The following is a 26,194-nucleotide window of genomic DNA, read 5'->3' as shown; positions in this document are numbered from 1 at the left end:
TTTTCTTTAAGGGTGTGGAATTAGATATTTTTGTATAAGTTATACTTAAAATGAAACATAGTATTCAAATTTTTTTTATTGTATTGATTCATTAAAAATAATTTGATCATAATCTAAAATAAAAGTTTAGGTATATATTTCGAGGATGATTTTCGGAAGGTCTCTTGAGTGATGCAAAAGAAATGATTTTCTTACTGAATGGTGTAATCTCAACAGATAGTAAGATGCCAAAAAATCTAAAAATCATATTCGAGAAATACTTTGACCAAGCCTAAAACTATATAGTTATTTGTGAACCATACTTTCTATGGTGGACGATAATAAGAAAGTATTTTTATTTTAAAATCAAAACCATTAACCTTTGAATAATTTAGTCTGCTTTTATTACAGTTTGGTAATTGAGTACATATTGATTAATGGAAGAGTGAGTTTGTGTTTGATGTGCGAAGCATTAACTTGACCACTGTATTATTTTCAGTTTAACAAATCATGTCCTGAAAAAGGTGTTAAAATTCAAAATATCGCTGAAGTAGACAAACGTGAATCAAACCTTTCTTTGAAGGTTTTCTTTATCTTATTATATGTGTAGTGCGATGCGTTATCTAATATATGACTTTAATTTGTAATAAATTGAATGTAAATTTTTGTATTATCTCAAGTTTACGAACTATTTAATCACATTCGATTAAATTGAAAACGAAGCTATAAAAATCTTCAAAGTTTATTGTAGATGTTTTGTTTCTTTTTGAAAAAAACTGTTAAATGTTGAGTGTCATGTAGTTGATAACATAATTTCATTAATGAATAAATGTTTAATCAATTAATTACACTTCCACAAATCAAACGTACTTACCCCTAAAAGATATCTCCTTATTCTCACAAATCTAACAACCAACACAAAAATCAAATATGGCAAAGATCATTCTCATAATAATGCTTGTATCTATAGTTGTATTTTCACGTCTCTTCCAACTTACTCCCAAGAAATTGATTATTCCCAACAAGAATCAGAAATTGTCAACATATCACCTCCTACCGATGCTTCCGACAATTCACCAGTTGTTAAATATGAGAGGGCGCTTATGCAGCATTACTCGCACAAAAGGCTCAAATTTCTTCATGTTTGTGTTGATAAGATGAACTCCGATTGTGGAGATATAATTTTCAAAAGCATGTTGGATGAGAAGAATAAGATAATATTGACGAATGAATGTTGTCTTCATCTATTAAATATTGGAAAAAATTGCCATCTAGGTCTACCTCAGATATTTCTATCAATTTACGAGTATAAAGATATTGCAACAATAGCTATTCCGAAAAACAAACACAGATGGAACGACTGTGTTCGTAGAGTTGGTAACCGAACTGGTACCGAGGTCTCTTTGGAGGAATAAAATAATATCACATTGCCATGATCGTGTATGCGTTTTCAATTTTATGATTTTAACCATTATATACTCCCTTGATATTTATTTAAAAAAAATTAACACTTTTTGTTTCTCTTAATAAACACAAATTTAATTATTCACCTATAAAAAATATTTTAACTAGAACCATCATTAATTTATATCGTCCCACATATTTTTTTATTTCCCAATTTCTTGAATCAATTAACAGAGCAACACAGTCATTTCATGCTTTTATTGGATTGAGCTTTTGCCAATTTTCCATTCTTGCAAATTATCTACTCCCTCTGTTTCGAGTTATTTGTCGTTTTAAAGGAATTTTTTTGTTTCAAAATAAATGTCGTTTTCGGTTTTCAATGCAAACTTTATTGACAATATTTTCTATTCTATTTTTCTATGGTTGATATATGGTTAGGTGTATTGGTAATAGTGTTTTTATTTTGGAAATATGTAAAATTAAGTGTTTTCTTAATCTGTGTGCATACGGTTAGAACGACAAGTAATATGAAACGGAGGGAGTATTTATTTACTATTTTGGTGCAAATCACTATTTTTTCCTAAAAAGAATAATTTTCCCAATAAAATAAAAAAATGAAAATCACCAGTATGCTTAAATAAAAGCAGAACATTCAGATCATCTCAAATATCGTATTAAAGCATGTAGCTGATGATTGGCATGTAACTTAGAAGTGTAGTAAAATATTTCTACAGCCAAATTTTAAGCACAAACCTTCTTTTAATCGTGCTTTGGAAAGATTTTTTGAAACTATGAGGTGACTGTTTGTGGCTGTAGGTGTTTTAGAAAGCTAAAATTTAGTTTAAAAACATACATGTCAATTAATCATACATTTTAAAAAAAAAATACTTCAGCAAAAATATCTCTAAAAAAATTTAAAAAACCGTAGAAAACTTTATTTCTATAGCAAAAAAATAGTGAATTACAAAACTACGGCAAATAAATTTATAGTCCAAAACCAAAAAATAAAAGCCACAACATTTACCATATTTTTCTTTTCTTTATTTTATTTTAGCTTTTAAAAGAAAAATATATAGAACACTTATATTTTTGGCTTAAATTAACAAATAGTTAAATTTTCTTATACCTAAAACCAAAATTCTACATCAAAATTTTATACATCTATAACAAAAAAATCTACAGCATTAATTCTACAGCAACTTATATAAAAAATTACAGCTCACATTCCAACCAAGTCCTTAATCATACTCGGATTTTAAGACTCAAACTCTGAAGTCTTGAGTTCTTAACATTCAGTAATAAGAAGAGAACTAATAGAAACAATCATTCACACATTAATATATAACAAAATAGTTATAAAAAAAACAGATGTAAACCAAAAAAATCAAACTTTCCGCATGAACCGCTGACAAACCTCTGTTGATTTTAACACCTATGTTATTCATTTTAGAAGAAAAGAAGAAAGAAAAAACACTTAATTCAGATTCTGCCTGAAATTAAAGAAATCTTGTAATTTATGCAGTTGTGTTCATAACCTCGCTCTCAAACCAGAAGATGATGGTTTTTTATTTATAAACTAGAATTACAAATATAAATGAAAAAAAAAAAAGTTGTGGTAAATATTCCAAAAGAGAAATAAAAGAAAATTATATTGCAGGAGGTGGTTTAGCTGCGAATCCAAGAAGGCTCCAAACCAAATAGCTTATCGCCTCGGTTTTGAGCAGGTGATGATGATGTTCGGGGTGGTGGTGCATGTACCGTTATCGGAAGAACCCATTCGCTTTTTTCTTTTTCCGGGACTAACAACGGATGTTCATACCTGTGGTATTCAAACACAACCAAAAAGAAACTGACTTCAATAAAACTTGACAAACTCGGACAGAGAATGAAGCCTTTTGCAGGATTAATACCTGCTCAAGTCCACATCCTTTGGGGTGATTAGGAACTCAAACCGAAGAATCCATTGCACAGAAACACGGGGTGTAGTAAACGACATTGGACCATCCGTGGGAATCGAGAAAAGAAAGCTGGTCTGAATAAGGTCTGCCACCACTTCATGGTGATCGCTTTGAACCTGTTTAGAGAAGACAACATTATGCAATGTAGTAACAAAGATCTCCTTTGCAGAGATAAACTCTGCTGTATTTTGTACCTTAGTATGCGTTGGAGAACTTCTCCTCGACGGATGAACAAATTTCCTGTTTATTGTCTCTGAAGTTTCTAGTGTAACCGAGACCTGAATTCGGTTATCGACAATCAAAAATCAACATATAGCCTCAACTTCTGAATTATGCACCAGAAACTATGTAATATTTTATGGACTTTTTACCTCAAGACATCTTCTAGCTCCTTCATGGAAGAAAGTAAGTGTTCCACCAATCTACAAACAATTTTTACCACTGGAAGTAAGTAAAGCAGGAAATGATATGAAAGAATGTGAAATGACATGGAACTGCCCATTACGTTATCGCTGAAGTAATAAGTAGAGTCTGCATTCTTTGGGGAAAATCTAAGAAGAACTTGGTCATCCATTCTGATGTTGTAAGATCTTCCTCGTGTGAATCTTTCTGCTGCAAGAAAATGATTGCACAAGATAAGTTGCTATTTGCAGAATCAACAGACAAACGAAGACTACAATATTCAAACTTCGACAAGGTTGAGAGAGTAGATAGCTCACATGGAATTGGTTCTCCAGCTCCAGCTTCAGGTGAGTTTGATGCTCCTGGGCCATTTGTCTGCTTGGGCTGTTGGCTTGGAATCCCGGAATTTGATGATTTACCAGGAGATAAGCCATCTAGTAGGAAAAAGATGGAAGCATTCTTTAGTAATCCTCTCCTTTCTCACCATTACACAGAGCTAAAAATATTTTTAGTATTGTTTGAAATCAGCCTTCTACTGAAGACAGAAACACTTGTGTTAGTGAAGTAAGCCTTTCACTACTTCTTCGGGGCACAACAGAGGGGTTACATGAAGTGGTGACATTCTCAGTGACCCAACAAAAATAATTGCGGTTTCAGGCAATTACATGCACATTAACACTTACCAGGTCCAGAGTCGTAAGACACCACAGCAGCTGATAACTGAGAGACCATTTCTTTTGGAGATGATCCAACACCTTCAATATATGACGTGGCATTCATAGATAATCTTGGTCCAGAATTCAAGGACACTGAACTACCAAAAGCTCTGTTTAGATTTCCTTTGTTGGGATAGGATGAAACAGAGGAGATCTCGTCGCGTGAACTGTCATACCCATCCTCGCCATTATCATATGCATCGTTTGCTCTAGTCTGCATTAAATGCATTTCGTTAAGTGTTGTTATGTTAACCCGCATACAAATGATACCAATAGGTATACAAAAAGCTGTGTAAGGAGTAGTAGAGAAGATAAACAGTAATATTGTAAAGCTGTGAACATGTCATACCCATTCTGAATCTCCATCCATCCCTTTCCAGTATATTTCTGTCTGGATGGTACTGGTTGGAACAATCCCTGAAAGAAAACGTAAGGGTCTCATCAGGTTGCACAGGTAATGCCGTCCAAAACATAAGGGAAAAGATTGCTACATTCTGTAATTTGTTGTCTTATGAATAAACATGTTTGAAGCCTAAACTAAAATTCCCAATCAGAAGCTCGAGAACAAAGCTTACCATCGGTGTGACTTTCCTCTAAAAGCAATCCGTTGTTCTTCTGAATTGCCCATACTTGAATTGGGACTCGAGTCTCCTGTTGACAGACATCAAACAGGACCACGGGTCAATATTATGCCAAATTCGATCAGAGAAGTCTAATTACAAAAAGGGGAAATAATTATATTCAGAAAAACAAGAATCCTGACACCAACGCATCCACTTATTCTATCAAGCATCATGACGTATAACGGCATGTAAATTGAATTTCATTGAGACATATAATCACTCGTACACCCACTCCAGAAACATGGCATCCAATTTTTGGGACAAAATTTTATTAAGATGCCAAATCAAGAAAAGCGACAATCCTACTTGATTAAAAGGATATTTCAATTCGTTGACCGAACTACTAAACTCACACCAGTGACAAATCGGCATCAAGCAGAAACCCTACTTATACACTAACCTATGTTTTATACCTCATGTGACATCGATTTTTTATTCCAAGAACATCTACACTAACATATGCTTTATACCTCATGCTTCGACCTCCTACTTTGAACAGAAACCCTGTGGCATCGCCATTCCATGGTCACATAGAAACAACGAGTAGATAACTTAAGAATGTTGAATTACTCATACACAGTCGTTTGATAGTCTTGTCAATTAGGAATCAAGCAGGCTAGAAACCAAAGGACGCCTAGCTTAGCACTATACTAATTCCAATCTCAAACTCTCTTCTACAAAATCAAATCTTCACAAGAAAGCTACAAATGTTTGGGTCTACCCCAGTTTAGTTTTCTAACAAAGAACAATGTATTTTTCCTATAGCACCTAAGAGAACACGGAGAGTCAAGTAAACTAACCACTTCGATGAAGTCTTTTGTCGAGTCTTTGTAAAATTGACTGTTTTCCAATGCCATCAATCTTCCGCTTAGAGTGCTCTTGATATAGTAGTGGTAACGTAAAGTAGCACCCTTATATGAAGGTGGTATAATCTGTGGTAGTGCAGCTCTAACCATTACTGAACATGGAATTACAAACAAAGATGGCTGTGAGGTCAAAGATTGACATTGTGAACCTAGCCATCAACATCCAGCATTGTCTATGACTCTATGTTATTATTCATATATTATTACAGAAAGGAAGTAGGAAAGCATTACATGTCATCTTAGCACCAGGAGATAGGAGTTGATTAGAGATCAAGGATGGTGTTGAACTGTCTAGGAAGATGTGTTCACCTGAAAATCTCCAAAATAATTGCACGGTTAGCACATCACTACAAAGGTACACCTACGAGGCACAGAGCCTAGTAACATTTTGTTCCCTCAAACTTGTGAGGATCAAGAAAAATTCTTCACAACGAAGTACTTGATTTCTTATAATAAAAATGATGCAAGTAATGCAAGTACTGCACAGTATATAATTCTGGAGGAAAATAAGTTTCATAAATGCTATACAGGTGCAACGAACATCATTTCTTGAATGCAATATGCAATGTCTCTAGAGAAAACAAAATCATGAAGGCTGAAAGTCTAGGATGTTAAGGAAACACAAAGACAAAGAAAAATCACATAATTCATATGCTTAATTTGATGTCCGTTTCCCTTGGATATATACTTCTCATTTTTGCTTAACTATTTCACTATACTCCATAGTTATCCTTACAGGCTAGACCACATAAGTTAAATAGATACAAGTACTTTCCAGAGTGTAAATATGCGCGGGTGTGTGTATGTAAGAGTACACAGACAACACCCAGATACTCAAAACCATCAACAATGTAGAAAATATCCACAAACTGATATAACATATAATAACACTTTCAGTTTTTTTTTTTTTTTAAATCATTCAGTACCTCTACGTCCTTTGCTTCCTGGCGATTGCTTTAGAGTAGAAAACCACTGAACGTCAAGTTTCTCAACTCCCTTAACCTCAAAACTAAGCTTGTCAACCAAAACCGAGGGGCTATTCCCATGATCCGTTACAGGAGGAGAATAACCAACCTCAATCGTTACAAATATGAAATCTCCAGGCCTGTACACATCTTTATCCGTCTGCACACTCAGAGTTGGCTTAACCTTTGTTCCAGAAACACCAAAAGACTCATCGACTTCGTTGGAACTAGTGCCGATCCCCAAAAACGAAAACCTTGATGATAACATCGCTCTTCAAATGGCTGAGCGTTCCTTAAAAACAGATACAACTATTCACCCACAGAAACCCTGAGATCAAGTTAAAACAATCATAAGGCTCGCAATCCACAATGCAGAGCTGCCTAGAAATTAGGGTTTCTAAAGAAGACTTACACGTGACTTGAAGCAGGAAGAAAAAAAACGATTCCAAGTTTCCTCTATCCACCAATCGATTACTCAAGACAAAGCTCAGATCCGGAGAGAAGAGGACGCGAATCGCGTAGATCACAGAACCAATTGGTGAGATTTCATTCCGAAAGGAGGGAATTTATATCTCTCTCGTTCACGCTCAGATTCACAGAGACTGAGCTTCGACCTTCTTTGTGTTCCTGGCAGCAAACGAAACAGAGATATCAGCCCTCCGGAGATGAGAGTCCGGCGAGAGAATCTTTCCGACGCTAGGAACCAGAGAATGTGGAGGAAAGGAGCATCAAGGTTGAGATTTCTACAATAAACCGGGATGGATGATCGATCAATGTTCAGCTCCTGATCTGATTTATTTTCTCCTTTATTTCCCCCATTTTTTTAATTTTATTTTTATAAGACAATTTTCGACAAAAAAAAAAAGTAAATAGAAATGACGTTTAAACGTACATACAGATTTTCGGTATAAGAACGAGAAATACAAATATATCTTCTTTATATATAAAAGAGGGTTTTAATCCCTCCTGGGGTGTCCACATCAGATGACAGCTCAACAATTCGAGCTCCGAGCGTTTGACACGTGTCATGTTAAATGAAACGGTGCGTTTTTATTGTGCTCCGTCTGGGCTTGCGTTTTTGGGCTTATTGCATGTATTGTTTGTGGCCCATCTAATACCTGACTATGCGTTTATGGTTGGTCCCGGCTGCAACCTTCGCTCTTCTTCTTCTCCTCGGCTCTTCGTCTCCTCGAAACTCAGACCCCCACCTCTGTAACGCATTCGTTTCCGTATTAAACCTTCCTTTCAATCTCAGTTAAGTCGACCCCCACATCTCCACTACGTCTCTTTACTTCACAACATCCGTCCTCTTCAGTTTCGTCGCGATTTTGAACCTATAAATAGGCATCTTCGTCTTTGTGGTTTCCACAGATTCATCGCTCCTCTCTACTCAAAAATCAAAGACACTCATACATGAACGATTGCCGCTTCCCAGATCTCTGTTTCCGGGATGAAGCAAGTATCGGAGGAGGAGCCTCACTTGAGATCAAAGAGAAGGAAGAATCTTCATCAATGCGTCAAAAGTCTCTGATCTAAGAAGAATTGCAGGTTTTTGACTCGATGTTTGTTTCTTAATGTTTTCTTGATTCTGTGTGTGTTCTCTGTTTAGATTGGGATTGTAACAAGTTTACAAGTTTTGATTGGGTCTGATTATCATCAACCATAACCACCTGTTCTGTTTTATTTATGTCTTTTTCAAAAGGTGGTTCACAGAAGAAAGGTGTATGCTTGGGTTCTCACTGATCATCTAACATTGCTGAATGGAGTTTTATCCTAGGCAAAAGTGGTACAATAAAAGATTTCACACAGCCTCCAAGGTATGTAAAGATTCTCTCTTTTTCTGTATGATTGTATAGCATTTTGCAATGCTAATCAGATTTGTGTAAAACATAAATGTTACTCTATCTGCAGGTGATAACGAAAGTATCAATAAGAAGATATGGGAAATCGCAAAGCATACAAAAAGCGGTGAAAACATTTCATCTCTCCAATTTAGAAGGGGATGTTCCTACATCTCTGTGTATATATTGATTAAACTTTTGGTAAAATCTTTTTTCGTGTCTTACGTTTCATCTGTGGTTACCTTTGACAGGTTGTCTCGGTCCAGTGTCTCCCATGTATGACATTCACTATCCCGTCAGCAACGACCATAATACTTGACAGGAAGAAGCTACGGAGGACAAAGACACTCTGATTAGCTTAGCTAAGCAAACATACTGGAACTTTGTGGGACAACTCAAGAAGCATTCTGTCATCACAGAATCCAGATTTGGGGTGTGCATACCCATGTGGATCAACACAATTCCTACATACGAGATTTTACTGGGAAAGGGAACTCCTTTTGATTTCAATAATGTTAGGACCATTCTTTTCTCTTCGATTGAGATAAAGTTCCTAAAATAGCTGATCTCACGAATCAGAAGATGATTGAAAGCTACCCTGTAAGAAACAAAAGATATTTTTGTTATGAACCATACACTAATACAAGCTGTGAAACACAGTAACCCAAACATTAAAATTAGTAATGATATCATAATATATTTCACTTTGAACAAGAAAACAAACAGGTTGACAAAAAAAAACCAAGAAAACAAACATCTCGAAACCAAAGTAAAAGATTTGGGCTCAGAGATTTAAGCTCTACAAGCCTCACTAAAACCCAACATCATCAAATGAACGTTTATATATTACATGAACGTCCAATAAAGATCGTAGACATATTACAACAACAAGAACTTATGATATCACATTTCATAGATTTGTTTTTCATCTTTTTTTGTTTTGAATAAATTTTATTACTATTTTTTTGTATCTTTTCATTTCTCTATCTTTAAATTTGATATGTTTTACAGCATTAAATTTTATTCAAACAAATAAATAGATGGGACTACATATAGATATTTCGATAGATATGATCTATTTAATTCTTATTTTAAAGAATTATAGATAACAAATAAAAAGATTCCACGTAAATGATGTAAATACCAAGGAATGAATAGAAATCCAATGTTCCAATGACTCCTTAGGTCACCATTTCAAACGTAAGTATTTAGAATGCAAGTTTGGTGATAGAAGTTTATTGAGACCAAAGTAAGGAAGAAAAAACTAAATCTTGTCAGGGTCTTGATGGTCATTAATATCACAAGGGATATATCATAAATGGAGCTGATAATTCTAAAGTTGTTCTTTAAACAATTATTTGTGTACCGTTTGGATATCCGGATCCGGATCCTTTAAAAACAAATTAAATTAAATTAATAACTAACTAATTAACCATTTATTTTTCCTATTTAAAAAAATAGAAAAAGAAATTGAAAGTTACTAAAATTTAATAAAAAATAGATCTTTATTTATTTAAATAAAAGTTATTTATATTATATATATAGATATAATTATATTTAAATATTTTTAAAATATATACTTGGTCCGGATCCGGATATACAGACCTAAAATTTCAATATCCAGATCCTAATGTTTCTATATGTATACTTTAACTGTTAAAATTATTTTATTATTCACATCCCGCCCGTCGGGCGGGCCGACCCTAGTATATATATATATTCCTCTCTTTGGCATCATCAATTTATAAAACTCTGAAAAGATATCTTATATATTAACTAAAAAAATATTTTAAAGTTATAACATTGATTACGATATTTTGTCAATACTACATCTCTTTCTACAATTACTAGTGTTTGTCCATATTATATAAAAAATAAATGTTATATTTATAATGTTATAATTTTTGAATAATAGTTATAAATATAAAACTTTTAGAATTTTAGTTTGATAATCAAAATTTTCATCTATTTTTTAAAAAATTGTGAAATTTAAGATGGTTCAACAACATATATAAATCACTAAAAGTATTTTTCTTAAATGCATATAAAATTATAGTCATTGGTTTTAAATTGTTTTTAGTTTATTTTAACACGTGAAAAATAAAAATATTTTAGCCATAAAAATGTATTTTGTGTAGTTTCAAAAAAATGAATAGAAGCTTCTATAGCTCTTGCATCTTTGTTGATAATTTATTTTATTTATGTTTCTTTCAATTGTTTGATTGTTTTCAATTTATTTTAAATTTAACAAAAAAAATAATTATTTTAAGTGTTTCTTTCAAAAGATTTGGAAAACAAAAGTTTTGGATATTATTAAAAATTACAATTTATTTTAATATATGAATTAGATATTAAATAGTATTTAAATCTAAATTTTGCATATAATTGATCGTAAAACTAATTTTTATTTTAGCACTGAAAAAATAAATAAAAATCTAAAATATCAGCTATTAAAATTGTAAGATTTCACCTATGAACGTATATGTAATAAAAATCACTTAAATAAAAATTTTATTATATAAATAAATAGTGTGTTATAATTTTATATGATTTAAATGACTTATTTTAAAGCATAATAATCATAAGTCACTTAAGTTACTTCTATTTTAAAAGTTTAAATAATAAGTGTGAAATAATTTTATATGATTTTATAAATCATTATAAATATACATTTATACAATTATAATCAGATCTAAAAGCATTTATCATTACATCTAAACAAGATGTGCTGAAGATTTATATAAATAGATTAGGTGTTTTCCTCCACCATGTGCAGTGGTAAAATTTAAATTATATTTAAAAATATAATTTATTAATATTATATATTTTATTATTTTGACCAATAATTAATATACTATTATTTAATTAGGCATAAAATTAAGAGAAAATATATATTTTTAAAAAATTATATTTAAGAATATATATGTATATATTTCAAAATTAGAATCTTAGATAAAAAATTTATATATTTCTTTTGGTTAAATGTATTATATCAACTTGTACAAAATTACTAAAAATCATATAATTGGATAGTTATCAAAAACTAAAACTAAACAATATTTATGAAAAAATTAGATATCTAAAAGAAACTAATGATATTACGATTAAAATTCTATAATTTTTAAAAAATACAGAAATTTTGAAAATTTTAGATAATAAAAACTGTATATTTATAAAAGTAAAATTAAATAATATCTCAAAATTCAAAATATAAGATTTGAATATGTTTATTCTAGTGATGATTTATGATTTATTATCATATTCTAAAAAGTTTAAAAAAATATAAATCAAGATTAAATGTAATATATGAGTTACTGTCATTTTCTTAAAAGTTTTTCAACAATATATATCATCATTAAATGTAATTGTACATGTCATATTTAACCATATGACATGTAATTAATTTTAATAGTTATGTCACATTTTTTTGTAAAAACGATTGTAGAAAGGACATGTGGTAAATCACTTCGCAAATAATGTCTAAAGGATTTGATAAAAGTCTCATAAATAATGTAGAAATTCTAATAAATGATTTTGTAGGCCAGAATTAAAAAAAAATGTTTTTAAATAATTTCAAAATCTTTATAAATGATCTATAAATCTCGTGTGGGTTTTAAAAAACATAAATTTCTAATAATGCGTTATATACAAATCTAATTCTTTATATAATAATATAATTGATGAAACATTATATGTTTTTTCTATAATTACGCAATTAGTTATCATAAATTATTATTTATAATATTACTTGTGTTTTTGGAAACTTGTTTTAATTGGTCCCAGATTTTTTTTATTTTTAGATCTAATTAATTTAAATATTTAATATAAGTCAATAACTAATCATAATATAACAATTTCTTGAACTTCACCTATGAGCGATAGAAGGCACTAAAATAACTTCTCAACTAATATATAGGGGGATATTAAAAATTTTAAATTATTAAAAATACACAAACTAACATCGTATATAATAAAATAGACCATATATTAATTATATGTTCATTGAAATTTATCATTTTTAGTCCATTAAACAAAAGCTATGTAATTAGTGGCTAATCTATAAATTATTTTAGTATGGGACAAACATAAAATGTATTAACAAAATATTGTATATACACAAGGGCATTCACTAAAAAAATTAAAAAAAAATACATTGATATTTAAAAGTTATTGTGCCAACTGCCCTGCCCTTTGCCCATGTACCTTTCCCTTTGTATGTAATTAGTAATTACCTTATAGTTATACGATTTATAATAAATACGACAATTAATTAATATTTAATAATAAAATTTGATGACAAAATTTATATCTTCTATCAATTTTTAAATCTTAGATTATTAAAATATATATTTTGACACAAAATATTAAAATAAAATAAATAATTACATTAATCATATAATAAATAATTATATTCTTTCATATATGTTATATTTGAAAACTTTTTTAAACTATTATAAATTATAGAAATTGTTAAAAGTCCACATTGAAAATTCTGTAATCAATAGTTTAAAAAGTTCTTATAAAAAATATAAATGATCATAAACTTTTATGAGTAGAAAGCATCATTGAATATATATTAAATATTTAGATTAAAAATATATTATATATCTATGTAATATCATTTAAATTTAATTATATACCATTTAAAATTTTCATAAATATTTAAATTTTAAAATCTTACAAATTTGTATCAATTAATTTTTTATAAAATAAATACTCTTACAGTTTTAACTTGATCAAATCATAAAAATATATTTTACATATGGTTTGTTATTATTTTAAGAAAACTTATCTTTTATTATTTAACAAACATTTTATAAATTAATTCATTCAGCATAAAGTGAGGATTATACTTACTGTTATTCATTTTACAAGACTATAGACATGTGTATTTCATCCGATATGTGAACCCGAACCTGAATATGACCCGAAAAGTCTAAAATGAAATAGCAAAATATCCTGTTGGTTTTGTATTAAACAAGTTTAGATACCTAAACCCGAAACACTATCCAAAATCTTCCTAACATATATATATATATATATATATATATATACTCTAAGCTAAACATGTACTCGTTCTCCCTTCATTGTAGACAAAGTTGTGAAGTCGATAAAGATTTCAAATTAATCAAAATGGTCACCGATTTCTTCTCCATCGACGACTAGAAATTAAAAAAAAACGCAAGTGATTCATCTTTGAACATTTGTTTGTTTGGGTTTAGCAATTCAGCATCAATGATACATATATGTTTTGGGTTTGTGTCATGATCTAAACATCAAGTTATGAATTTTGGGTTTGACCATTTATTTAATTTTGCAAGAAATATGTAATTAATTTTGTGAAAAATTCAAAAACTCGAATTTGACCTGAGTTACTTAAAAAAATCCAAATTACAAATTTTCAAACTCAACATGCAGTGTAAAAATCTTCAAACAAATTATATACCTCTACACCAAAGTATATAAAAACATGAAGTCGAAACGGGTATCTGAACGCCCACTTCGAAGCATAAACTAAGGTTGTGAAATCATTGGTAGAAAAGTCATCAGGTTTCTCTATGTCTTGTTTCTAGATGCTGAAACTGGCAGAAACATTGAAGAGGCCTCTACATGTAACATTTTCATTGTCAATGTACTTTCAGTATCTATCACACATACAACAGAATGTCTCAACCATTATTAGTAATAAATCATTTTATACGGGAACATTGTGTCCACTCCACCAACTTCAGAAATAATTTTACCAGGAGTCACAAGGACAAGCATATGCGAGCTAACTCTTAATATAGGGTACCACTTACAATTTTCCAACATTCAGTTCACTTTATAATGTAATATCGAAGACATTTTTGATGAAATCAAGTTTCAAGAAATGTTTCACAGGTACAAGAACGTGGTGTTACTGTGGATAAGCTATCAGAGGCAGAAGAAGTTTTCTGCTCAGGAACTGCAGTGGTCGTTAAAGCTGTTGAAACCGTGACCTTTCCATGACAAGAAGTGAGTGATTAAACCAAGACTATTTCATCAAAGCTTCAGTCTATGCGATTCTGGGGTTACTTAATTCTTGTTTTTTGATGACAGGGTCAGATACAGGACATGGAGAAGAGGCATTGCCTACGAAGCTTCAGTCCATGTTGACGAGTATTCAGACAGGTCTTGCTGAAGATAAGAAGGGTTGGATGGTTGAGATCCATCCTTGCCAAGGTTGAAAAGCAGCTCTGAAAAAGCTTTATACAAAGTATCTTATAGAGTGTGTTTTCTTTTATGAGACTTGTGTAATGAAGAACCTCTTAACCATACAATAGGCAGAGTTGGTCACAGTTTGAAGGTCATATCGTTCAGTTAGGGCATCATTATTGGTAGGACCAAAAATTTGGTCCTTAGGTTATTTTAGTATTATTGTGATGTTAAGGACAATGGTTAAGGACAATCACAAAAGTTTTGATTATTGGTAGGACTTATAGAGGTCTCTTAGTAAAAAAAATTACAAACATCATTGAATATGTATGAACATTGTACAATGAACTTATTAAGACTTTTACCTTCATTTGTGCAATTTCCAACTGAAGAAAAAAGGAAGTAAAGAACACAAAACTTATTAGCCAAATGACAACCTCCTCTTTCAAAGACTTCTCGGAAGATCTTAGAGTTTGGATGTAGTCAATCACAAATTCAGGTTCTGAAAAAAACAAAGGCAAAACACAATCGTTGTAGAGACTATCAAGACGGTTTAGGAAGAAAGTGCAAACCAATTACAACACTAAACGGAGGAGGGCTAACCAGGAGATTTTCTAGCAGGTACAAAGGACTCTTTCTTAAATGCTGAGTTCCACTTATCAATCTCTGCTTTTGCTGATTCAAGCTCACTCTGTGACCAAACAAAATAAGTCAGACAACAAAAAAAGAACACTGATGTAGAATAGAAATAAATTAAAAAGAAGAAAAAAAAACAGATTAATGAGTAATAAGAATACTTGACATGAAGCAAGCTCATCTTTACAGCTCTGAAGACTGCCACAGAGAGAGACAAAGCAAGCAGGTTAAAGTGTATACATCAAAGCAAACACTCTCTGCTTCAAACGACAAGAAAAAGCATCAAGAGAGAGGGGAAGTGGATATAAAAAACCTCTCAGTGAGTGACAAAATCATCGCAGCTGCAATACCTTTTTCATCCACTTTCGTGCAAGTGCAACACCTTTTTCATCCACTTTCGTGCAAGTGCAACAGCTGCAACACCTTCTCAAATTCAATAATCACAGAGAGAGCAAACAAAACGGTCTGTTTCCGTTTTGTCGAGGAGCCTCCGAGAGAGAGAGAATCGTAAGCATATACATTATGCACTTCTGATTTGAGAACACGCCAAAAGCTTACAATACAATACATATATTGTAAGCTTATCTGCACTTATCTGAAAGTGAGCCACTCTCGCCTCATTCCCCCAAACATATACATCAATTTAACTTTCATCTGGCTTCATTCATTGCTCCAACAATACATATATTATCTAAAATGTATTAAGACTGAGCTGATCTGATTTACAGATTGATCAAAACAATAGAGAATTAGTAATAGGGAAACAATAAAAGAATGATTCAATACATAATTCTTCCATCCGCCAGTTACCAAAAAAAAAAAATTCTTCCATCCGAACTAGCAAACAAATCTGACGAAAAATATTTGTGAAAGACTTGCTGGTATAATACATACATAAGAAAAAAAGATGACCTGTTCATGGTGGCAGAGATAGTATAACAGAAAGAAACGGTGGCGGAAATCGTTGGCGACCATTGGTGCGGCCTGTGGCTTGGCTTGAGAAACGGTGGCGATATAGTCGAAATTGGGGACTTGTTTGCCGGCGGATTCGAACTGAGAGGTGAGCGGCGTCGGATTGATTTCGAGGAGAGACCATCGGGAGAGATCACGAGAGAGAGGAGTCGGCGTCGTCGAGGAAAAGAGAGAGAGAGAGAGAGAGAGAGAGAGAGAGAGAGAGAGAGAGAGAGAGAGAGAGAGAGAGAGAGAGAGAGAGAGAGAGAGGCGACACGTGTCTTATAAGAACCGTTGTGTTTTGTCCTTAATTAAGGAACGTTTGTTAAGGTAATTTGTATTTTTCATTTATTTTTTATCCTAGTCAGCAATAAGGACCTCTTAAAAAAGGCCGATAATCTTGCTGACAAGGGGCGTCACTGTTGAATGAAAAGGTGAAGAAACTAATATAACCCATGGTTCAAAATGATGCATTAATGCTAAAATTGTAAAAAATATTATTATGACAGCTGTGGGATTTGAACCCACGCCCTTTCGGACCAGAGCCTAAATCTGGCGCCTTAGACCACTCGGCCAAACTATCATTGTTGATTAATTATTTTTAGTTTAGAATATAAATGGAAAATATATGACGAGGGAAAAATTATGCATCGTGTTCCTTTTTTTTAAGGTAAAAATATAATATCTTCTACATTATTGTATACTTTTTTCTTTTCACATTATTACATACTTAGTTTTAAGTTTTAAACAGATTTGACTTTGCGAAAATCAAATTAAATCTGTAAAAGGTGCATGTGATGGACAGACGAATTCTACTATACACTATTTAAACAATAGACCCACTTGTGTGTGTTTTGGTTTAAAGGACTGACCACTTGTTAGAACACTTTTTGGAAGCTTTGCATATTCTATTATTCAGTGTATATGTATTTGTTTTGTTTCGAAAAAAAAAAATTTATTTTTAGTTCTTATTTATCAAAAGCATGTTTTTTTCTGAGAAAGATTGAATAAGTATTAAAACTGTAATGATATTTGTTACATAACCTGTAATGATATAAACAAATCGTAACATGGGGCAAGGAGTTCACCATGAGCTATGTTATATGTCGATTCGATACCCCCGGTTCGGCTTTTTGAACAGGTAGAATCACGTTAGAGTAATTCATTATTGTCAAAAAAAAAAAACAAAAAAACAAACCGTAACATTTACTTTCTCCTGCATTTAATAGAAAATCTTTTGGTAAAAAAAAACAAATAGTAAAATTTGTTGACTTGTTATTCAATTTGACAATGTCAAGTATTCGCTTTTAAAATTATAATATGCATGTTGAGAATATTTCATTTTTAAGGCAGAGTTGTGTATCATTAGCATATGAATCAATATCTGTACAATTTCCTACTCTTTAACGTGTACATAGACACTTATATGTGGTGTTGGCGTTCAAGACCGGCACTTTAATCATTTGGTCTTAAAATAGTACGAAATTAGGTAATTTCCCATTTACGTATCTTATATTTAGTTTTTTTTTTAATCTTAGACTTTGATACATAAAGTCTGTACAAGTTGCATGTGATGGACACATAGTACTAGTATGTATTTAAACTAAGACCGGCTTTCTGGTTTGAAACGACTGAACAGTCGTGATTGGCGATTAATTTACCACGTAAAACTTGTTTGTACAGTTTCATATCACTTTTTTTTTTGAAAAAAAAGTTTCATATCACTTTAAACATTTTACAGTTGTGGAAAAATAAATATACTTTTTTGAAAAATAAAAAATAAATATACATGTCTTTTTTTGAAAATAAATAAATATACATGTTTCGAGCTAATCCCTCATATCAGAATATATAAATGATAAAATACTTATATTTTGAAAAAAAATAAAAATGTACTATATAGATATAGTTTGAATGGCTGATTTCCTGTTCATCATATTATAATTTATTTTATTTTTTAAAATTAAAATTTTGTACTCTTCTGTAAAAGTTTACGTTGTATTTTTATTCTTTTCAAAGAAAAAAGAGTATACGTTGTATTTCTTTTGATAATTGTATATCCTCTTTTTGAGCAACCGATAATTCTAAATCCAAACGCTACAAAATTTGCTTCTAGACTAACCCTTGACCGCAAGCTTTAGTCTTTAAAAATACCTTAAAAACGGAATGAATTTGAATACGACCAAACAAGCTATGAAATTCTAAGGGATGTTTTTTGTTGTTCCTATAAAAGGCAAGTGTTATAAGTCATTCTCAATGCAAACCAACCCTCCAAAGTTCACATTCTTGCTCTCTTTACCTCCATAGCTCTATCCAATATGGCTCCTTCTGTGCTCCCTGCTTCATCACCTCTCCTTACAAGGTTCGAAACTTCTTTTTTTTTTGCTAAGCATGTTAATTCCATTAAAAATGAAGAAAACGTTACAATAAGTTACCTAAATTAAAGGCTCCTTGGCAAAAAAAAAGAAAAAGAACAAGGAGGCAATACACAAATCACTTAAAAGTACGTGACAGGAACAAGGGAATACACTGCATTTGATGCCAGTTTATTCGAAGCCATAGACCCATCATCAACTATCATTATCATTTACATAACTGAATTCTTTTGTATTTAAGATAACCTTACCTTAATCATAAGAATCCTGACTTGAGGTTCCCGTGTTCATATACCATGTTTGTCCCTTTTCTATTTATTTAAAATTCTTTTATTTTTATGTGGCATGCATTAATTCAGTGAAGCAAATGAAAAATATGCGAATGTGAAATGGGAAGAGCTTGGATTCTCTCTGATTCCAACAGATTATATGCATGTGTCGAAATGCAAACAAGGAGAGAGCTTTTCAGAAGGAGAGATTGTTCCCTATGGGGACATTTCAATTAGCCCTTGTGCTGGGATTCTCAACTATGGCCAGGTTTTTGTTCTCTCCCTCAATATATATCATTTAATCAAGTTAAAACTCTTTTTTGTTCCACCTATTTTCCCAGCTATGAGTTCGGTTATGTTCTTAATTGGCTTTGTGTAATTTATAGGGACTATTTGAAGGTCTCAAGGCTTACAGGACAGAAAACGACCAGATTAGGCTTTTCCGGCCTGACCAAAACGCGCTTCGCTTGCAAACTGGTGCGGACAGGCTTTGTATGACATCTCCTTCTGCGGACCAGTTCGTCCAAGCAGTTAAGAAAACTGTGCTTGCCAACAAGAAATGGGTAATTTATCTCTAGTTCCATTAAATCACTTGTTAATCTTTATAGGTAGCTAAAGAGTTTTAAGGTTTTTGGTATATTAGGTCCCTCCTCCTGGTAAAGGCGCTTTGTATATAAGGCCTCTACTCATAGGTACTGGTGCTGTCCTTGGAATAGCTTCAGCACCTGAATATACATTCCTCATTTACGTATCTCCTGTTGGAAATTACCATACGGTGAGCCCTTTGGTTATTAAAATACATTATGAAGTAAACTTGGTGTTACGACTAAGAAGGCATGATCAAATGTAGAATTTAAGTAAATACTTTTAAAGAAAAGAACAAATTGGCTCTAAATTATTATTTTTTTGGAACCATGTGCACTATAGGCTATATCACTTACAAAACTGAGACTGTTGACTTTGTAGGCAAGCTCAGGCTTGAACCTCGTAGTTGATCATATGTATCGCCGTGCCCATACTGGTGGAACCGGCGGTGTGAAGAGCTGCACAAATTATTCTCCAGTAAGAGACACCAGAAATAAATAATACAGAGCAAGAGTTATTTGATTTTCTTTTCTTTTTTCTTACATATTTAATCAGTTTCTTTCTTCCTGAAAAGGTTGTGAAATCTTTGCGTGAAGCTAAATCATCAGGTTTCTCTGATATCTTGTTCCTGGACGCTGCAACTGGCAGAAACATTGAAGAGGTTTCTACATGTAATATCTTCATTGCCAAGGTAAATAACATTCAATATTATTTATCACATCTATATATAAAGAACTTTCCGACGTATACATATTCATTTGCATAAACTCAAGAGCAATATCACTCTTTTTATAGGGAATTTTTTTTTGGTGTAAATTTATAGGGAAATATTGTGTCCACTCCACCAACTTCAGGAACCATTTTACCAGGAATCACAAGGAAAAGCATATGCGAACTAGCCCGTGATATCGGCTACCAGGTTCCAACTCTATATAATAAATATCTTAAGTAGATATTTACACGTATTCAAGATTCATAGATTGTTATTCAAAATGTACCACAGGTTCAAGAACGTGATGTTTCAGTGGAGGAACTATTAGAGGCAGAAGAAGTTTTCTGCACAGGGACTGCAATGGTCGTTAAAGCTGTTGACACCGTGACATTCCATAACAAAAAGTGATCAGTTTTTTTCATAATGACCTTATAATATTCTTTAGTCTTTCCAGCTCTAGAGTTAATCCATATTTGATTTTGGTTCGTATCTGTTTTTGATCGCAGGATAAAATACAGGACAGGAGAAGAAGCATTGTCTACCAAGCTTCACTTGATGTTAACCAATATTCAGATGGGCGTTGATGAAGATAAGAAGGGTTGGATGGTGGAGATCAATGGCTGTGTTGAATAGAATAAAAAAAAAATGAAGGTAAAGATAAATAAAATCAAAAAAGAAGAAGAAAGAAATCAAGCAAAAACATTGGAGAAAAATCAAATCTCTTTAATATTTGTCACATTGTTGTTCAAAGAAGTATTAATCTAGGTTTCAAAAAAAAAAGAAGTATTAATCTCTAAAGAGTTCTTGTTTTAAGAGTTCAAAACATCAATGAGGAAATAACTTAGCCTGTAATCCGAAATTTAAAAGTAACCTTTTGTTTTATATATCGATATGAGAAGAGTTTGTCTTTATATGGTTCTCAACTAGGACCTTACCATCATTATTGGTGGGCAGAGGGGCAGGCCTTAAAGGAAAGGGGGAGGGGACCGATGCAAATAATGGGAGAAAAACCCTTAGATAAAGACTGTTCTTATGTGTCCTTAAGTTTTCATGACCAAAAAAAAAAAAAAAAAAAGAAAGTTAAAGGTTTTTGTCTCTGCCCACCAATAATAATGCTCTTAACTGGGAAATGTTTCTTAAGTAGGAGAATAAGCTTATAAAGTTTGGACAACTGCATTAATTTGTGAAAAAAACAATTAAGGTAAAGTAGTTAAAGTGATGCGCAAGAAACCAGTGGTTCTAGGTCACAAGACATAAAATTAAAATGTATTTGACAGCTGTGGGATTTGAACCCACGCCCTTTCGGACCAGAGCCTAAATCTGGCGCCTTAGACCACTCGGCCAAACTATCACTTGATGTACATTGACTAAAATTAAGATATTTGTAGGATAGTGTCTTCTTCCTTGTTAATTTAAGTAAGTTGCAAATGTTTTCAATGTATATCTACAATTTCAAAATCAATTTAGCATGTGACACATAAAATTACGTCTCGCCGAATATTTATAGCACAAAAATTATTATCTGAACTATAACGATAATGGATGAACAATTCTTATAAGTTTGTTGAGATTGTTTTAGTGTTTGCCTTTTCAAGATCTCCCGTCACTCGGCGATGGTTTTCTAAAATACTGGGGCCGATTGATTGGATTGTAACTGTAAAATTTAGACTTTATAATTTTTTGATGTAACTGTATATAATGTAACTGTATAAATTAAATAAGAAAAATGATGAAAAGAAAACATATTTGTAAAGTAATATTTTAAAATGGAAACAGTTTTCTACAACCATATTTTTTTGCTTTATAAAATAAGGCTTTTACAATCATTTCATTTTATTTTATTGACTTTAGCTTTAAAAACTATTTAAAACACGATTGGTAACTAAACTGATTGTAAATAGAAATTAAAACTAAAATTACTAGTTACAATTCAATCAATCACCAAAATTAATATATAGACTTATACTGATATTCTTCTTTTTACTTAATTAAATGATATTATCTAATTTATCGATGCATGTATCTAACATGTCCATCTTTCCAAATCTTGCATATTGATTTAGGAGATTATTCCAAGGCTTCTAGGAATAGAGAGAAGTTTTCTGAAAAAAGTATTAGCTATAATGTTATCCAAATATAAATGGTATACTTGTTTGCAACAGTTGTGGGTTACTGGGTTTTAAGAAATGATATTATTAGGTTAGAGAGCTTTATTAGTTAACACCTAACACCCTAATTAATACCCAAATTTTAAGTTCAGTTCCGTAAAGCAATGGAGTTAGTGGTATCGAAGGAAATTTCCGCTCAACATGTGAAAATGTAAACTATAAGGGTATTGTCGGGTGGTTGAGGCCGCTCATAAAGACCCTAAGGATCGCGGGTTCGAATGCCTCCCAACACAGATTATCCATCCTTGTGGCCAGACGACAGAAATATCTAACTTTCCTTACGAGCAACCGGATCTGATTGGTGCCGGTGGTTAGATCCCCGAGGATTAGTCGGTTGGGTCATAACTCATAGCCCGCCGGATATCCCAGGTTAACAAAAAAAAAATGTGAAAATGTAATGCAAGTTCTCAAAACCAACAAAGACACAGTGCAATGGCAATGATGGAGGCGTTTCTGAATCACATTTTTAATTGTAAATAAGCTTTCAAAGTTTCAACCAAGTTGCATTTGTTTGGATTTAATTCGATAATAAACTACCTTCTTTTTAATGTAAATAATTATATCTTTATAAAGATGTAGGGTGGTTGAATAAATGGACATATCTCACTATTTATATTTATGTTTGGTTTTTTCATTTGAAATATTCATTTCTCACCAACCAGGTATTTTATGAATTGCTTACAATGCTACAATAAAAAAGAATAGAAAGAAGGTACCTTATGAATTATATAAATTAATTGAAACATTCGTATTCTTGTTCATAAAATATATTCATCATTCAGTTACAAAAAAAAAATACATTCATAATTCAAATGGATTTTTTATGGAGTACTGAATTTCATTTTTGACACCTAATATGTAATAAATAGATTTTGATTTTTTAATATTATTTTATAAGTTTGTGTTGTTTCTTTAATTGAGAGTATATATGTATTATTCAATGAGGCTCTTTTCAAACAATTTTGAGTTTGAAAGATAATACAAGTATTCTTTTATTTATGAATTGTGATAGTACATTAGTATTAACTAAAACCTATAGTTTAAGCTTTTATCTTTTAGCAATTTTGATTTTTTTTAAAAAACAACTTAAGAGTATAAATTTCGAAATCTTGTGTTGTTTGTTGTTGCCTTGTTGGTGGAATCTTTATTAAATGTATCCAAACGAAACAATATGTGCATTATTGAAACAACATGTGATAGATAGTACATTACACATTGGTATCAACTAAATATGAACGATTTTCCTCTTCTATTTTTGGTGACCAAATAATTCGGAGAGAAAACGACGAAGCAAAAACGAGACGTAGAGCCTCGCGTTACGTTTACCAACCTCGTTGCGGCAATTCAGCAGCCACACACACCACACATATGAACACACTCTGATAGTTTCGGTGCATTTTAGCAAAAACATGCAGTGTTTATGCTAAAATACGCACCGAGAGCTAAATGTGAGATAACTTTCACCCCTTTTCTCTCACCACTTGAATATTCCGACACAGTTCTCTCCATTCTCTCCGAAGAAAAAAAATCGAATCTTTCTGTCTGAATTAGTGAGAGCTTCCTTCTTAGTTATTCTGCGAGCGGCGTTTCTCTGGAACATTATTAGAAAATCGAGTAGAAAAGAAAAAAAAAACGAAAGATGGCTTCGTCTCTCGAGATCGTTAGACTCTGTGCTTCACCTGTGTCTATTTCCCGCCATAAATCTCCAGTAAAATCGGAATTTAGAAAAAGGGTTTTCAGATTAGCAGATTCTGGTAGTTGGGTTCGTCTTGGTCGATGTGTTCGGGTTCATTCATCTGCTCTGAACAACGGCGATAACCAGTCAAAAGGTCAGCTATTTAAGATGTGGGGAGAGTTCCAAAATAGGATTTGATTATATAATGTACTTGTGTGTTGTTTCTATTAATCATTGTGTTATGTGGAATTTGATCGACATGGAACTGATGAAGATTTTTATTTTATTTTTTGGTGTTTTGTAGGGGAAGAACCTCCAGAATCATTGTTTATGAAAGAGTTGAAGAGACGAGGCATGACTCCTACTTCGTTGCTTCAAGACTATGAAGTCGATGTAGATGAGATCAAAACTGGTGGTAAAGAAACTAGAAACAGCTCTAAGACGACTGCAACTACTACTCCTGCGTTTGACCAAAGCTTGTTAAACCAGAGGGAGAGATCACTTGCTTTAAACAGTGAAGGCCTTGAGGTCAGAGATATATTACTAGTTCCTTCTCATAAAAATAATAATAGACGAGATTGTGTTTAATTTGGGATCTTTTTTTTTTCTTTGTTAATTGTGCTTGTGTGCAGGGATTGATTCCACGTGCTAGGATCTTGCTGACGATTGGAGGGACTTTCTTCTTGGCTTTTTGGCCCTTGATAGTCTTAACCCTTGGCGCCTTCTCTGCCCTTTACCTTGTAAGTTGATTAAAGATACATCAAAAGTGTTGTTGTCTTTAGTATTCCTTAATGAATGATTTCAGCGAAGAATGTGTGATCAAAGAGTTCAAAGACCCACATCTGTCTTCTCAACATTCTTTCTCACACATTGTGTCCAACGAATTCTTAAGGATTCTTTCTACTTACAAACTGATATTGTTGTTTTTCTTGAAAATGTAAAGTACTTTGGAGCAGATTTCGTTCATGATGGAAGCAGAACTCCTGTTTCACCACCACCCTACATCGATCCTTATGCTCTGTTGGAGGATGAGAGGATATCGGGGATAAATCCTCGTCTAAATTAGCACTCTACTCCACACAAATATATTGTTACCCCCCCCCCCCCCCCCCAAGTATATATATCTTCTTTTATCTGTTCCTTCCGGTTGTAAGAATAATGTTACTTTACTTCTGTATTGTTGCACCTTTTAAAAAGAGTTCACTATAAAATAGAAGAAGTGCCAAACTTTAACCTCCCATGAAATCAGAATCTTTTTTCCCTCTTCAAATAAATATATTGAAAAAGATTACTGAGATTTGCAACCAGCAAAATCATGAAAACATGTAAAAAGCAGGACTAGTTGTTTGTACTAGTATTAGCTCCCGCACGGACATGTTTAATATGAAATCAAGATAAATATAAAATAGTGGTTTTTTTTTTTTAAAATAGTGGTTTTCTTTTGCAAACCAGTCAAAATTATTAGATACTATGAAAAATTCAGAGAAAACATCTCTAAAATATTAAAACTAATTTGTAGATAATTGAAGTTGCTATGATAGTCTTTTCGTTCTTCTCACATATATTTTTGTTTTGTTACTCTTTTTTATTTCTTTTTTCAGTTCGAAGTTTTGTTTCTAAGAATCTAAAAAAAATTAGTAACATTATATAAGAAAAATTAAAAACATGTTTAAAAATAAGAAAACCAACCTGAAGTTTGGTTTGATCGAGAAAGTGTAAAGATGAATCCTTGTTTCTACCACTGTTTCTCAAACCTCATTTTTCCTCCTAGTTATTTTCATTTTTATTCATCAAAACCATGTTTTCTTACTGTTTGTTGCTTTAAGCTTCTTGCTTTCCTTGCTCCAATTATCTATCACTACAGTATCCAATCAACATTTCCTGAAAAATTC

At 32.1% G+C, this 26,194-nt stretch overlaps 4 protein-coding genes, 1 long non-coding RNA gene and 2 other non-coding genes across 12 annotated transcripts; 3 read left to right on the top strand and 4 right to left on the bottom strand.

The window, feature by feature from the left end:
* Positions 1 to 2,857: 2,857 nt before the first annotated feature.
* Positions 2,858 to 7,753, bottom strand: LOC108823034 (uncharacterized). The gene is made up of 13 exons (XM_018596262.2): positions 7,326 to 7,753; positions 6,875 to 7,241; positions 6,180 to 6,257; positions 5,883 to 6,040; positions 5,035 to 5,110; positions 4,809 to 4,876; positions 4,427 to 4,673; positions 4,061 to 4,177; positions 3,847 to 3,953; positions 3,713 to 3,763; positions 3,536 to 3,619; positions 3,294 to 3,457; positions 2,858 to 3,202 (listed from the first exon to the last, which is right to left on the bottom strand). The coding sequence occupies exons 2-13, from the start codon at positions 7,179 to 7,181 to the stop codon at positions 3,049 to 3,051; spliced, it is 1,611 nt and encodes a 536-aa protein (XP_018451764.1). The 5' UTR covers positions 7,182 to 7,241; positions 7,326 to 7,753; the 3' UTR covers positions 2,858 to 3,048.
* Positions 7,754 to 8,009: 256 nt separating this feature from the next.
* LOC108821501 (uncharacterized) lies at positions 8,010 to 9,434 on the top strand. Of its 2 annotated transcripts, XR_008937262.1 has the most exons (4): positions 8,010 to 8,167; positions 8,285 to 8,461; positions 8,616 to 8,730; positions 8,825 to 9,434. It is a non-coding gene; the product is annotated as an uncharacterized LOC108821501 (long non-coding RNA). The 2 variants fall into 2 exon arrangements; XR_001944573.2 differs by having other exon boundaries at positions 8,074 to 8,461.
* Positions 9,435 to 15,179: 5,745 nt separating this feature from the next.
* On the bottom strand, positions 15,180 to 16,757 carry LOC108821430 (FKBP12-interacting protein of 37 kDa-like). 5 transcript variants are annotated; one of them, XR_001944545.2, is made up of 5 exons: positions 16,480 to 16,757; positions 15,918 to 16,284; positions 15,729 to 15,824; positions 15,535 to 15,622; positions 15,180 to 15,433 (listed from the first exon to the last, which is right to left on the bottom strand). XR_001944545.2 is itself a non-coding variant. In XM_056993227.1 (5 exons), the coding sequence occupies exons 2-5, from the start codon at positions 15,901 to 15,903 to the stop codon at positions 15,213 to 15,215; spliced, it is 369 nt and encodes a 122-aa protein (XP_056849207.1). In that variant the 5' UTR covers positions 15,904 to 16,284; positions 16,480 to 16,757; the 3' UTR covers positions 15,180 to 15,212. The 5 variants fall into 5 exon arrangements, 2 of the variants coding, with proteins under 2 accessions (XP_056849207.1, XP_056849208.1); XM_056993227.1 differs by having other exon boundaries at positions 15,729 to 15,765; positions 15,881 to 16,284; XR_008938083.1 differs by having other exon boundaries at positions 15,729 to 15,827; positions 15,918 to 16,756.
* A 264-nt stretch (positions 16,758 to 17,021) lies between these two features.
* Positions 17,022 to 17,101, bottom strand: TRNAL-UAG (transfer RNA leucine (anticodon UAG)). The gene has a single exon. It is a non-coding gene; the product is annotated as a tRNA-Leu (tRNA).
* Positions 17,102 to 18,759: 1,658 nt separating this feature from the next.
* Positions 18,760 to 21,370, top strand: LOC108821294 (putative branched-chain-amino-acid aminotransferase 7). Its single transcript, XM_018594341.2, has 9 exons — positions 18,760 to 18,880; positions 19,253 to 19,430; positions 19,549 to 19,725; positions 19,806 to 19,937; positions 20,129 to 20,224; positions 20,322 to 20,438; positions 20,571 to 20,666; positions 20,751 to 20,863; positions 20,966 to 21,370. The coding sequence occupies exons 1-9, from the start codon at positions 18,837 to 18,839 to the stop codon at positions 21,090 to 21,092; spliced, it is 1,080 nt and encodes a 359-aa protein (XP_018449843.1). The 5' UTR covers positions 18,760 to 18,836; the 3' UTR covers positions 21,093 to 21,370.
* Positions 21,371 to 21,730: 360 nt separating this feature from the next.
* TRNAL-UAG (transfer RNA leucine (anticodon UAG)) lies at positions 21,731 to 21,810 on the bottom strand. Its single transcript has one exon. It is a non-coding gene; the product is annotated as a tRNA-Leu (tRNA).
* Positions 21,811 to 23,906: 2,096 nt separating this feature from the next.
* On the top strand, positions 23,907 to 25,537 carry LOC108819466 (uncharacterized). The gene is made up of 4 exons (XM_018592507.2): positions 23,907 to 24,456; positions 24,607 to 24,830; positions 24,935 to 25,042; positions 25,246 to 25,537. The coding sequence occupies exons 1-4, from the start codon at positions 24,267 to 24,269 to the stop codon at positions 25,366 to 25,368; spliced, it is 645 nt and encodes a 214-aa protein (XP_018448009.1). The 5' UTR covers positions 23,907 to 24,266; the 3' UTR covers positions 25,369 to 25,537.
* Positions 25,538 to 26,194: the final 657 nt, after the last annotated feature.

This window comes from Raphanus sativus, chromosome 8 (assembly GCF_000801105.2).
Source record: "Raphanus sativus cultivar WK10039 chromosome 8, ASM80110v3, whole genome shotgun sequence".
In the NCBI taxonomy this organism is placed as follows: domain Eukaryota; kingdom Viridiplantae; phylum Streptophyta; class Magnoliopsida; order Brassicales; family Brassicaceae; genus Raphanus; species Raphanus sativus.
Note: the sequence above shows the minus strand (reverse complement) of the source record. Positions and strands in the feature narration are given on the sequence as shown.